At 37.0% G+C, this 15,128-nt stretch overlaps 1 protein-coding gene across 1 annotated transcript in view; it reads right to left on the bottom strand.

The window, feature by feature from the left end:
* Window positions 1–15,128, bottom strand: part of LOC121917488 (dual specificity protein kinase TTK-like) — a 57,362-nt gene that overhangs the window by 29,078 nt on the left and 13,156 nt on the right. The window contains exons 2-8 of the mRNA XM_042443498.1: window positions 14,853–14,990; window positions 11,096–11,321; window positions 9,721–9,827; window positions 7,276–7,419; window positions 1,003–1,096; window positions 838–916; window positions 384–484 (exon numbers count right to left, since the gene is read on the bottom strand). Coding sequence (XP_042299432.1) covers window positions 384–484; window positions 838–916; window positions 1,003–1,096; window positions 7,276–7,419; window positions 9,721–9,827; window positions 11,096–11,321; window positions 14,853–14,988 — 887 coding nt within the window. The 5' untranslated portion in view covers window positions 14,989–14,990. The remainder of the gene's footprint in view (window positions 1–383; window positions 485–837; window positions 917–1,002; window positions 1,097–7,275; window positions 7,420–9,720; window positions 9,828–11,095; window positions 11,322–14,852; window positions 14,991–15,128) is intronic.

Genomic DNA, 15,128 nt, shown 5'->3' with positions numbered 1-15,128 from the left:
GCAAAAGGAAAGGGGGTGGTAGCCCAAAAAAGTTTAGGGACTACTGCTCTAGGTAATTTCCTTCTTGGTCGGGCCAAGAACATTTCATCATATTGTTTGTCCTGGTATTGCTTTGAAATGGCAAAATGAAAAAGACGATGAGTACCCTTGTCCAGTTATCTTGTGCCCATTTTACTCACTAGTATTCCAGGAAGCTGAGGGCAATAAAACAGGCTTGAGGGCAGATGGCAAATAAGCACAGTGATTTTGTTCGCGTTTTGCTTAGAAATACATTCTAGGTGTAAGTATTAGCAAACAAATGTAAGGTCCCCAAGGTGAATGCAGCTTTTGAGAGGACAAAAGATACTCTCTGCAGCTATTTAGTAAGCTCAGTATAACTATACCTTTTGGTAAAAGGAGGAATATCCTTCTTCAGAGAATCATCTGTATCATCACTCTCACTGTCACATACTAATTTGACAGGAACTCTTCCAAAGGTGCACATCTAAACATTGAAACATAATGACTGTAATGTGTACGTTTGTAAAGTAGGGTGTAATTTCTTTAGTGGAAAGTGCAATGTTTCTGACACTTGCTGGAACCATTTTCATCTTTGCACAAATGTCAAACCCAAAATTTTGTTCCGACTTATTGAAGCCTTTTCACAAGCTTCTTTACAAGTTCTTCTTCAAGGCACTGTACAACTTACTAGTTTATGTACTGCTTGTGCTAATTCAGCTCATTGTTTTCTTAGTACCTGGGTAACTACTAAAAAACACTGCCTACTGCTGTACTTTCTGCAGCAGCCTGATGTTGGACACAGTCCAATATCTATAACACAAATAAAGATGTATTTACCTGGTTAGATTTTAGTTGCTTCAGGGGGTTGCGTCCACTCAGGACCAATTCACCCTCTTGAGGAGAATTATTTTTCTGCCTAAAGAAGAAAAGTTTAACTTTTCATTTGTACCAAGGTAGCTGAGAGCACAAGAAGAATTCTATGCAATACTTTAATTTACTTACCCAGGGCAAAAGTTAGGAATATTGGCAGAAATCTCAGAAGCAATATTGTTTTTTCTATTCAGGACATTTCCAACTATATTATGAGAGCTTGAAGCTGTAAGTACATAATTTATTAGGAGACATACATACTATTTTAGTCATAATAAAAGTATCAGAAATTGATTATTTTCAAAGTTGAACAAAACTATGAAGTTGAATGGTTGGTACCTACCATGAATGATTATTCTTGGATGATAGAAGGAACAAACCACACACTCTTGGGTTATTCCTTATGCGCCAGCTGACTTGGCAGGCATCCAAATTTCAGTTCAGTCAGATCCATCCCTTGCTCACCAGTTTACTTTTATAGCCTTTCCAAATCCAACCATATTTTGTCTGGTTTTCTTTTAAAGTTATGCAAACACCTTTTGGAAGAGGGTGGATTGCTCCTCCTATGATCGTTCACAGTACGTATGAACTGCTCATTTTCTGGATTGATATGAGGAGCAATCCACTCATTCCCAAGCCCCAAAAACATCAGGTGGGTGCTGCTGACACATATTCACCCTACTGACCGAGGCAGCATACTGCTAAGTCTCACCAATGCCCATCTATACTTGCCTATCTTGCCATGCTGCAAGACCTCCTGAATTTTGTTAAGGGACTTATGTAATTTATGTCCCCTGTGCTGCTGGGAATCCATAATATCCTGCACCCAGAGTACCACTGCCCTGGCAAATACTGAAGTTGCAGTAGAATTTCTGATCATTAAAGCTGAAGCCTTATGGGCCTTCTTTAGTACTGCTTCAGCCCTACATTCACTTCCATGGCTCAGGAACTCCATATCTCTTATCTCTTTTTGAATAAATACTGTATATACTCATGTATAAATCTAGAAATTTAGGTTTAAAAATTGACCCAACTAACCTGAGTCGACTTATCCATGGGTCAATGTAACTACTGCATTTGAACACACACACACACACATATGGTGAAAGGCAAGAATTTAATCTGCCCTAGAAGCACTGACTCCATCCTACTCTTTCATCTACCCAGCCTTTAGTATATGCACTAATAGTTATGCTAGAATTTTGTAAGTTCTTTGGAATTGTTTTCTGTTACTTCATCCTTTATTATATGTGCCTAAGTCTTACCCTCGACTTGTCCATGGGTCATATCAAAATCCAGAATTTTGGCCCCACAACTTGCCCTCGACTTATATATGAGGTCGACTTATAGTCGAGTATATACAGTAGGTTCTAGATAAATAGTTACTAAACTATCAGTCTTAGTATTTAATAGGATCTCTCATTCTAAATGCATTACTCATCTGAATATGTAACGGGATTTCTGATTTTGGTAATGGTCTTTTTAAAACTGCTGCTACTATTTGATCAGCATTGTCAGTTTCCTGATCTATTCTATGCCAAACCCCTTCTAAACCTAATGTTGCATCACCCTCTTCAATACACCTCTAAACTCCTCAACTCTAAATAATAATAATAATAATAATAATAATAATAATAATAATAATAATAAAGTTTATTTGTATCTCGCTTTTCCAAAACCTGATCAAAGCGGCGAATAGTTTCAGATATGGAAAGTGCAATACACAAATAGGTTGTGTATTGCACTTTCCATATCTGAAACTACATCTGAGGATTCTCCTCTACACTGCTATCAAGTGTTTGATGCACTCTATCTGCTTCCTCAAAATCCTCCTCTGTCTGATTCAACAGTGATATCCTCATCCACATGCTTTATCTTCTTTGTGCACTTCTTTCTTTTCTTACTGATGAGTTCTGCACAACCTGTTATTGTCTTCCTGTTACTATCTTTATTACTGTTTCACTTTCTGTTTCTTGTCTGCTTTGATTTAAGGTACCATGTTAGAAACATATTCGGTGCTTGTGCACTTTCAGCTTCATTGTCTGGAGCAGCTTTAAATATTTCCTTATTTAACACATTCATATTGAATACCCTTTTTGACTGAATCATGTTCTTTAAATTCATTTGTAATAAGTAATTCATCATTAAAATTCACTGCAGTCAAATTCACTGGTTGGTCCACTGGATTTAATACAAATTCATTGTTAGTCTTAAAAGCAGAATTTCTCTATGTACTGCCTCATGGATTGGCTATCAGAAATATAATTGGGTTGCTGTGTAATCAGTACTCATGCATGGACTCATGCATTGATGGTGTGGCACACTCAACGTCAACACCATTAAATAAGCTAAGAGGTATCCACACATTTCATTTTCCCCAACCTGACTCCTTTCTGTGCTGCTAGTAAAGTGCTGCTACTGTACAAAGGCTACTTTTGACTGACCAATCAAATTACTTGTATGCCTGAGAAATCTGTGTTTCTAACATGGTGCCCTGAAGCAGCCAAGAGAAAAGCTCCTTAGTTTTTTGTGGGTTTTTCGGGCTATGAGGCTGTGTTCTAGAAGAATTTTATTCCTGACGTTTTGCCAACAGCTGTGGCTGGCATCTTCAGAGAATGCTGGAATGGAAGACAGTGGGGTATATACACTATTGGCTGAGAGGAGGTGATTTGCATGTTAATCTATGTATAGTTCTGTTGTTGAATGGTAAGGCCTACAGGGTGTCCATTTACTTAATGATCTATTGTCTGCTGGGAAAAACCCCTCACCCTGGGTGGTTTTCATTTGCATTTGCTGAGTCATGACTTTGGTGTTCTGAAGAAATTCTGGACCATGCCAACAACTATCAGGTCAGAATGCACAGGGGAGCCATTGAAACCCATAAACACCTGGACAACTTCAACAGAAAACAAACAAACACTGAAAGTAAACAAAGTCTGGCTACCAGTCCTGAAGAACTTTGTTTGCTTTCAGTGTTTTTTCTTTCCTGTTGAAGTTGTCCAGGTGTTTATGGATTTCAATGGCTCCCCTGTGCATTCTGACCTGATAGATGTTGGCATGGTCCAGAATTACAATGCTTTCTAACAACATTTTATGCCCAGGATGGTTTATAACGTTCTACTACTGCTGCTTTTTCTGGCTGATCTAGTCTACAGTGTCTCTCATATTCCTTGATTCATGTTTGAACATTATGTTTGGTGATCCCTATGTAGACATCTCTGCAGCTGCATGGTAACCAGTAAATTCCTGCAGCCATGAAAAGGTCTCTCCTGTCCTTCACTGAGCACAGCATTTGCTGGATTTTCTTGGTCAGTTTGTAGACCATTTGGAGGTTGTGTTTCCACAACAGTTTCCTTATTCTGTCTGTGACTCCTTTGATGTATGATAAAATACATTCCCTTTGGGTGGTTGTTTGTCTTCACTCCCATGGGTTTTTCTGGGTCTGGCAGCCCTTCTGGAGTAACCAAAACCCAGTCTAGGTGCTTCAATTCATCTTCCAGGAAGTTGGGACATCAGGAATAAACTCTTCTAGAACATGGCCTGATACCCTGAAAAGCTCATTAAAAAACTACGGATGCTGGCCGTGATAGCCTTTGACTTCACATCAGAAAACCTCTTTTTCAGAAACTTGAATTCCAAATACTGCTTTACGAGGAAACTCATGTTTAACAGCATTACACACTTTATATCTTTTAGGCTTCTTAACCTCTTTGTCTCATGAAATCACCCTGTCTCTCTTTCTCTTTTCTTTTTCAGTGGAGGAAAAGTTGCTAAAACTCAATGTAATGAAAATTCTCTTTAAAGTTGGCTTTTCCTTATACCCACTGACAGTAACCAACATCTGTCATTGAATATTCTTATTAATTCCTGGAGGCATGAACTGTTGGGTGACAATCAGTAAGCTCACCTCCAAGCCTAGTGTGGCTTTCTTTTTTGTTTTATCTTGAATAGAAGCAGCATCCCCTTTGTTCACCTCGTTCTCTATTACCTTGTGCTTTTTAAGATTTTCTAACATTTTGTAATTGCCTAACTCTAATTTGAGCATTTAAATGTGAGATTAAGGAAAACGCACCTAGCTGGCAGGGCAGGAAATAAATACTAGCAAGCAATGGAGTGAACAAATCTAACAGAAAAGAATTTTGGACTCCTGCCTTGAGGAATAGCCCAAGTGCATGGATTCTTCCTATCAATCCAAATAATGGATAGTATTCTCATTTTTTGATGTATGGGGAAATTCAACAGAAAAAGATGTTCTCTGTATTAAAGAGTACAGAATTCAGCTTTTTGTAGGTCTTTTGGCTACAGAAACAAGTTTGGAAACATTTAGGCAATGCCACAGTCACTGGACTAAAAATATCATAAGCTGCTATGTAGACTGAACAAAGGATCCAGTGGTTGGAGCCAGGTTTCAGTGCCATTTATAAGTCCTTAACTCTAGCCATGAGTATCATGATGAGAATTAGTTAAGAAGAGTAGCAAAGTTAAGAAGAGTAACTGCCTTGATCTTATTGGAGAGGTGGGGTAGAAATAATAATAATAATAATAATAATAATAATAATAATAATAATTTCTTCTGAGGTAGGCAAATGACAAATCAGGCTTGCATAATTTATATAGAATCTAGCTTCTCTCAGTACATGCAGTTATAATTACTTTAAATCATCAAGTCTGAGACTCAAGGTAGTTTATAAAACAAATACAGCTAAAAATCACAACATATCAAAGTTAAAAATGTAACTAAACTATGAATAGAAGCAAAAGCAATTAAATGCAAATTAAATGCATTAATCAGTTCTCAAAGCTGTTTCACCTGTCTCAATAGGCATTTACTTGCTTACAAAATGATAGGAAGGAGGGCACTGGTTTAACCTCTCTAGGAAAGGATTCCCAGGTGCTGGAAGCAACCACAAAAGACCTGTTTCTATGTTCCCACCACATATAGCTGAGGATGGTGGACAGAGAGAAGGACATTCCCAGAAGATCACAAAACATGGAAAGGCTCAAATGTGAGAATCTGGTCATTCAGATAACCTGGACCTGAGATGTACAAAGGTTTATAGGTCATAACCAGAACTTTGAACTGTACCTAGAAATGGATCAACAATTTAGTGAACTGTGTGCTCCCTTGTTAATAGCATGATCTACACAGCCTGAGTATGACTGAATATAAATATTGAGCTCATATCTTTTAGTTATGTACTAAACATATTCAAGAACTGTATGTGAATGTATATTACATATTCACCTAGGAGAACTGAACTGCCCCAGTCTATTTAATGTGATCCAACATACAGATATCAAGTAGACACAATCACTAACTTTACCCTTTCCAGCCTTTCCACCATATTTGCTCAAGTAGAATAAGAGCATGGTAACAGAATGGCATATGCAGAAAACCTACTACACCATCTTCATGTGAAGCCAGAAATGGGCTAAGGAGCCCACCCTTTTTTCTGGTTCACATTTCCAGAAATAATCCAGTTTGAGAGTATTTTAACTGCCCTGACTCAATGCTAGAGAATTCTGGGAACTGTAATTTTGTGAGACATTTAGCATTCTCTGTCAGACAGCTCTGGTGCTACAACAAACTACAATTCCCAGTATTCCCTAGCACTGAGCCAGGGCAGTTCAAGGAGTGTCTAACTGGATTATTTTTGTAGTGTGTCTTGGACCCATGTTGATGATGTCATAGAATAAATTCTTCCTGGCCACTGATGATACATACTAGCTGAGATTTTTACATTGTATTTGACAATATGCTTAAGCAACAAAGCTTTGTGCACAATAAAGTGAAAGCGTAAAGGTAAAGGTAGTCCCATGACATGAATGTCTAATCATAACCAACTGTAGGGGACTGTGTTAATCTCTGTTACTAAGCCGAAGAGTCAGCATCGTCCAAGGACTGTTCCGGTGGTTATGTGGCCAGCATGACTGAATGCTGGTACCTTCCCACTAAAGTGGAACCTATCTACTTGCATTTGCATGCTTTTAAACTGCTAGGCTGGCAGAAGCTGGGAATTAGTGAGAGGAGCTCATCCCATCATGCAGCACTCGGGGCTCGAATTGCCAAACTTCTGATTGTCAGAAATGGCATCTTAACAACTAAACCACCACATCCCTAAGTGAATCTTAGTCCAGTTAAATTACTTTTCTGTGAAGAAATTAAAATGGTGAACAATTTCTCTAAACAAATACAGCCAAGATGTTTATGAGAACATATATTTTTTCAAACTATAGGGCATGTCTGTAATGTTCACTGTGACATAAAATCCATATACATGCCTGCACAGCAATATTTTTGCACACTAAAGTTTAACCTGAAAGCCAAGCAAGTATACTATACATAAATCCTTTAATTTTCATTTTTTTTAAAAATCACAAAATCTCCTTTACTGTATGACTCACCTGATAAATTTTCTTTTTCCTCAGTAGAAAGCAGGAGCTTTTTGCGTAAGCTTAAGTTTCTTAGAGCAATTTGCAACATCTCTAGTGGTAAGGCTCTAGATTCCACACCCTTTTCAAGCAGCTGTTTAGCCTTTTTTACATTTCCTAGTGAAATAAGAGAATTATGGACATTGCTTTCCTGTAGTACAGAAAATTAATGAAGAACTTGCATTGCTTGAGCCAATGTAGTAAAGCCAGAAGGCCTAGAATTAGGCAAACTAATGGAATGATTTCTTCCAAGAGCAAAATCTAGTAGTGTACACAAGTGTTCAGACAGTTGTGGCTGTTATTTCTTCATTTACAAATGATAATTTTAAGAATCATGTAAATAAAAACATTGGAAATACATCTTAAGCCATGAAATGACAATTAACTAAAGGATTTTTATTAAATTAAGCATGCAACCGACCACTAGTTAATTCAAATTTAGAATGTTTATACTTTTAAAAACACAGTATTAGATACTTTGAAATACAGAATACAAATTGCAAATCCACAAATAATCATTAGTAAGAATTAGTAAGAACTGTCACATGAAGACAGTTTCCAACCTTCTTAAAAATACAGTGTGCCCACGTCATTTCAGTTTACGCTGAAAGCTGCACTCCAGAAAAGGGAATGACACACATGCTGTGCTGTGCCATAGGCACAAATCCTATCATTTTCAATGGGGCTCCACCATACACAGTATTTCCTTTATGAGGGATGAGGGGTGTGTGTGTGTGTGTGTGTGTTCCAAAAGAGATCCCGTGTCTAAGGCCACTCGCCCAAAGCCTTAATTTTTCTTCCAATTATTCTTCTGATCCAAAAATATACAGCCTACTCCTGTTCCCATATTCTAAGGGATGGTTTACTAGTTAGAAAGAAGACAGTTATTTGAAAATGCAGGATGAGGGAAGGACAGTAAGGGATTGAATAGGAAGGGAAATTACAAGTTGGCTTTTTTCAGACATAAGGGTTGAACATGTGTAGAAAAGCTCTATTTCACATTCTATTGCCCCAAAGAGAAAATAAAACACATTTAAGTCGAGTTGACTCAACTGCTCAAGTATCTGTGTCTCTGGAGGCAGTGGCGTCACAAGGCTTGGTGTCACCCAGTGGGGTAACTCATGGTGTCATCCCACCCCCATTGACCTCCTTCTCATTTAACACCATTCAGAATCCTTAGCAATGCTTTTTTGTGCTAATGTTACTCGTAAGTCGTAATTCCCACATACCACTGAACATAATGCTAATAGTTGTGACAGAAACAATTAGCAAAATTAAAAATTATACCTTCAAATTACAATATCATATGCACAACCTAAATGTATTTACATATACATAGTGAAGATTTGGTGTAAATGTATTTTTAAAGAATTTTTTTAAATTAATTTTTTAAAGTTAAAATTTAAAATTTTATTGAAATTTTAAATTATAAAAATTCTGGGGCCTCTCCTTTCTCCTCCCACTGAGCTTCACCCAACTCCCAACATCTCTTAAAGCATTCTAAAGGGAAGCAAATGAATGCCACAGCCCATTTCTCTCAAAAGGTAGGTGTTTCAGGAGCAGTTGTGTCACACACCTCCTTAGAGTGCCACCTGGTGCGGTTTGCACACACACATGCACACACACACACAGAGACGCCACTATCCAGAGGAAAAATGAGAAGTAATCAGTTGCAAATCTGACTGAATTTTACAGCAGAGTACAAATCTTGTAATGTCCTATGAGAATAGGCATGACATAACTATTTAAATTTCAAATGTATTTCTAAGACGATAATCAAACCACAGCGCTTGTCTATCTTGTGGTACCAAGATAAGGCCTGGGTCAGGATAGAATTATATACTTTCACTAGATCCCACTGTTTCTGACAGAATAATGTCCCTTTTCTCTTGCATGCTGACACACCCCCCATGAACCACAGATATGTGCTCCAGAGTTTGGGGGGGGGGGTTGAGCTTTCTTTTGCACCACACAAAAGTGCAGAAAGAATGAGGAAGAAAATGTTCCTCTTTTTATGGGCTGCATATGTAACTATTATGTTGGATCTTGGCCCTGACAGAAGATCATAATGGTATAAATTCTAAGAATCAATGGAAAATCAAAAATATTGTGGGAATATATTCAGTATTCTATTAAAGCAAGAGTGGGCAACTGTGGCTCTCTAATGTTTTTGGACTGTAAGTGTCCCAATTCTTCATCTGTTACTATGCTATCTACAAACTAATGGAAATTATAGGTCAAAAGATTCTGGAGAATCACTGTTGCCCACTCCTGCTCTTGGGAATCAACACTGTTTTCTAAGAAGTATCAAACCAATGCAATTGTAAAATGGCCTGTAAAATTGTAAAAGGTAAAATGGCCTGTAGATATACAGTGAGGATGGACAAATAACTGGCAAGCAAATTTGTTTCTACATACCTTGTGAGAGTTCAAACTGTGCAAAAGCTATGTGGACAAAAGCAAATTTCTTGCAATTCAGTCTAGCAAGATGGAACTGATCACGAGCCTCTTCTGGTTCTTCAATACTGAAAAGAAATGATGATACATACAGGAAGAAAATGTGTCAATAAAAAAGGAGCACAGCAGAATTGATGACCGTGAATGCTATATTAAGGGGGTAAAGTTCTGGAAAAGTACATTCCACTACAACTGCCATTCTGACTGCTACCACTTCACAACAACATTGTATTAAATATTACAAAGGCACATCTAATAATAATAACAACAACAACAATATTTATTTGTATCCTGCCTCTCCCTGTATTGGGTCGAGGCGGGTAACAACAAACAAAAGAACAATAAAAATGCTACACAGCAAGTCACAAGTAAAAACATAGCAAAACCACTCTAAAACTCCCTCCCACCCCAAAATGTTAAAACAACAATTCTCAATAAAATGCTCCCAATAAAATCAATCACGATCACAGTCCGATGGGAATGGCTATGCAAAGGGAGAAAACATTCCGGGGAGGTCAGTTAGGGAAGGCCTGCTGGAAAAGATCCATTTTTATTGCCTTCTTAAAGGCCTCTAAAGATGTTATGTGACGGATCTCCTCCGGCAGGTCAGTTCAGATTTTTGGAATGCTAGAAAGCTACCTTACAGATATGGTGCAGAGATATACTAATACAATAATAAGTAGCTATAAAACAATTTTAAAATTATTAACTATAATTTCAATGTAACCCAATTTTCCCCATGTACTGTTACTGTTGCTATGTGGGATCAAGTCTGCTTTGATCTGTGGCATCTCTGTGAATGAAACACCGTTATTAATGCTGTTCAGGCCTTAGAAACTCAGGCCTATGGCTTCCTTCAATGAGTCTATCCACCAACTTCTCCACATGTATAGACAACTACCATACCAAAGAATGAAAACAGACAAGAGTGTCCTCTATTAAGAGACAGTAACGATGTTATGCTGGAGAGCCATGGCAAACTATGGAGGAGGCTGCTATTGAAAGGAAACAGCTACAATCAGGCAAGGAACAGCAGCTATTAACTAAATACAGTGAACCCTTGGTTTAGTTCGAAGAACCCCCGCGTATAACAAAATCCGTGTATGCTGAAGTCCCATTAAATATAATGACATAGCAAAATGGTGTCTCTTATAAAAAAAATGGAAAATCAAGGTTTGATATTTGAAATTTGTACTTTTTTTAACATTTTCAAACCGTGTATGCTTGAACCTGTGTATAAAAAATCCGTGTATAAGATGGGGTGACTGTATGACACTTGTAAAAGAAAGTGGGAAATAATTATCTTGGAAAGTTTTAATAAAATTCTAGTACTTACGCTTTCAATTCTGCAAATCTAACTAGAATATGAGCGTAACTTTCATTCTGACTGTATTTTTCTGCAGATAATGATGCAACTGCTTGGCTATAACGGCCAATTAATCTATTTAATAAGCTGGTGTCAGTCTGAGGACTGCCCTTTTTCTCTAATTTAAGCAAAAAATTCATCCAATCTTCAGGATTATTTGTGGTCATCATGATCTGATTAACAGTTCCAGAATTATCTGATAAAAAAGAACAAAAACCATTTTTACTATATAGAACAAGATACAAAAATTTCAGCCTAAGATTGAAGTAGAAGCTTCTTTAGACTAGAAAATTAGTCTACAATCCACACTTTAAAAAGTTTTGTTACAACATCCTGATTTGTTACAATTAAAATAGAGAAGCTAATTTATTCTGACCCAAATTTGCCAAAACTACTTCTGTTTTGAAAGTGGAAGTCTTTTCTTGTTCATCCTCCAAAACCGATAACTTCAAATATCTCCCTAGCCCAGGAAATGAAGTTGGAACAACATACAGTCAGGTTATCATTTTAAAGCTAAATATTTCTTTATTCTTGAACACTGAAGATACTGTGGCTACCAAGTGGCAAAATTTGTTAATTTGGGGGACAATGAATGAACAGAAGACACCAGTGCTTGACAGACATAAAAAAAAATCTGCTACTTTTTCGGCTATATCCAGGTAACAATAGCTGTTATAAGACTGAAATTCTGTTAATATTGCTTGAATAGAACTAGCGGCTATTAGAGTATTTTGTTCCTGAAAAATCTTGGGCACCAAATGATATGCAATACGGCTGTCCTACAATGGCAGAAATCAAACAGAACTTTAGTGGGCACCACTTGCTAAGTACATATGGTTTACCCTGTCTTTACATGTCACGGCATGACTATCCAAATGGTTGGAATTTAATGCAGCTTCTCAGCAGTGGTTCCAAAATAAGGTCTGAAGGAAAATTAGCAAAAGAAAAACTCTTTAATCCTACAAGTAACACATTTGACTACAAAGAAAGTTATCACTCTACTTCAAGATGTAAAGTGGATAACATGATATAAAAATGAGTCTCAATAGACATAGTGTCTATTGTCAATAGCATACTCAGTAGACTCAAAGTTATTCAAAGGTAAGTCCAAATGAATTTAATGGGGCTTATTCCAAAGTTCATACACATAGTAATACAGCCTAAATCATTCTTTCCAAGTGAAAAGAATTCAAGAAGTACCCAGCTGAAACCATGAGTGAAAAATCTGAAAAAAGTATTATGGATAAACTGTACCAATAGCACAGATTCCTGTATTAAACATAATCCACCAATGACATTCAACTAAAGAGTCTTGAAGAATTCGTGTACCTTGCTTATTTGTAGACAAGATGTTTCTAAGTAATTTAGTTGTTTCATATCTGGAATTTTGTGGAGATAATCTTTTATTAAGATTGTTTGCTTCTTTATTAAAGATACCTATTATTCCATCAATGAATCTTAGTTGTTGGTTCTTCAGACTTTCTATCTTAATTTTAATGAAATGGGTTATATTAGTTGAGGCAAATCAATCTTTCTACTCTTATTGAGGTTTTTGTAAAAAAAAAAAAGATTTATTAGAGATTAAGCCTGTGTTACATGGTTTAGGATGGTGTTAAGGCAAGTGTTTTTTGGGGGGAGGGGAGGGGAGGGATGTGGGGGGGGGGGGGTGACTAATGACTGACTGAATGTTTGAAGTGATGCATATGACAGAAAGAGAAAGAGTCAGTCAGAGATATGATTTAGTTAAGAGAACTGCCTGAACAATGGAGTGAGAAAGTTTCTGTTTGCGGTCAGTTAGAACAATTAATTGGGTTCAGCTAGATAGGGAAAGAGTTAAGGGACAAAACAGACCAGCAGTAAGAGCCAGGTTGGGGGGGGGGGGGGCATCTGAGTGCAGCGTTTAGACGCTGCACAATCTGATGCCTCCCCCCACGCTGCTGGGAAGCCACACAGCTGACTGCACATGTGGCAGCTTCACGGCATTTCAGCAACAGAGCATTTACATGCACTGCCTAAACACTGAAAAGGGGGGGGGGGGGGTGGCAAGGATGTCCTTTTTCCACCCTAAAAAGGAGCAGCATTTTGCCACTTCTTTTTGGGGTGGAAAAACACTGGATTGGGGCCACAGCATGTGGCTGCCACAGCCCCAATCCAGCACACAAAGGGGCAGTGTACCGCCTCCCCTTTAGGGCTCTGTTTTGGCCCTCAGTCAGACATATGAGAATCAGTTAGGATTCAGATGAACCAAATAAGTAATAATAACTACCACCGAATCTTAGAATTAGGGATGTAACCATAAGCATCTGTATACCAAGCAATCTTTAATTGTAAACTGGACTTTTGTTTAATAAACTGTTCTTGCATTGCACACGTTACTTTGAGAAATGGTACAATAGTACTACTAGGGTAGTGGCGTTCAGGTACATGGTGTCTGTGAGGTTAACAATGGTTCACGGGTGGTGGTGTCCAGTGGAATTATTACCAGAATGAAGTCTCACACGGGAACCAAAGACATCTAGAAGGTCCCCACATTTAATGACACACCAGTAGGAAACAAAGAGGAGTACACAGCCAGCTCAGCCAAAATGGCTTGCAGAGCTAGTGTTCAAAATCAGGCCATACAATTTGATAAAAGGCAATAGTTCTCCATTTATGACTGTTAAATGAAAGGATAAGGGTACAATACAAGAATTCCTAAGAAAGGAAAGGCAAAATATACAAAATAATCTGAAGTAGGGTGGTACGTAATTTGGTATAGATATTTAAGAAAATTAAGAAGAGCAAATGTACCCTCTTCCATTGAAATTAGCCAATTCAAAGGAAATTTGGTTGTGTGTTATTTTATATGATTTGTACTGCAAGAATGTTATATGCTAATTTTGGAAAAGTAAAATAGTTCCAAAGGTAGAAGATTGGGTATTGAAATTACAAGAAGTATTAGAATTAGATAAACTGTCAAGAAAATTGAAGCATGAAAAATCAGATAAATATTTGGAGGAATGGAAACAGGTGTTCGAATTTATAGAAAACAACTGGGGTCCTTTGACAATCAGCCTTTCGAAAGACTGGTGATTGAGTAAATAATATGCAGTTCATTGTAAACATGTGGAAATTGTTAAACAGCAGATGAAACAAAGGTATTACGGCAGATATTATAAGTAAAGAAATATATTTACTTCTTTATTTTTTTAGGTAATAGGACTTAAACAGTCGCTAAGCAAAACTCACTTGGAGGAATGGAAAAATCCCCTGTTCAGCAGTATCTCTCTTTATTTCAATTTATTATTTTTTTCTTTGGAAAACAAGAACTAGAATAAGAAATATGAACTATATGACAAAATAGTAACCCAATAGTGTCATGATAACCAGGTTAAACTGTAATAGCAGGAAGCTAAAACCTTTTCTACACCATCAGATATAAAATTACTTGAAAGAGACTTACTTTAGGAACCATTGGTATTGTGACAGCGAAGGACAATTTAAATGATGTATTTTTCTGTACATATAAGGTGTACAAAGGTTTTGTGTTTGTGAGTCTTTTTTGTGATATTTGTATATTTTTATGTATTTGTAATAAACTTTCAATAAATAAATAACGAAATTAGCCCATTCAAGATGCTTCACTATAAAAAAGCACAATGATGGGACAATTATTTAAAGGTAAACATGAATTATTGTGGGAAACAATTCTTACTATTTAGTTAATCATTTGAAAAATACTACATACCTGTTGTATCCGCTGATACCTTATTAAGCTCATCTGTAATGTTGTCTTCATTTTTATATTTGCTTTTTAGGTCTCTAACTCTACTCATAATAGAAGCGACAAACAGGCCTTTTTCACTTAAATTTTCTTCCTGCATTTCTAGAAAAAGAAAAGTCAAATTTAAGTAAAAAATAGTCATCTAAAAATCATGAGCTTTCAAAAAAGATTTTAAAAAACAGATTCTTTCAATATCATTCTTTCCAAGAGTTATGGCCAGAGTTATCCTTATATAGTGGG

This window comes from Sceloporus undulatus, unplaced genomic scaffold, assembly GCF_019175285.1.
Source record: "Sceloporus undulatus isolate JIND9_A2432 ecotype Alabama unplaced genomic scaffold, SceUnd_v1.1 scaffold_20, whole genome shotgun sequence".
Classification (NCBI taxonomy): domain Eukaryota; kingdom Metazoa; phylum Chordata; class Lepidosauria; order Squamata; family Phrynosomatidae; genus Sceloporus; species Sceloporus undulatus.
The sequence above is the reverse complement of the archived record's forward strand: the minus strand, read 5'-3'. Positions and strand labels throughout refer to the sequence as shown.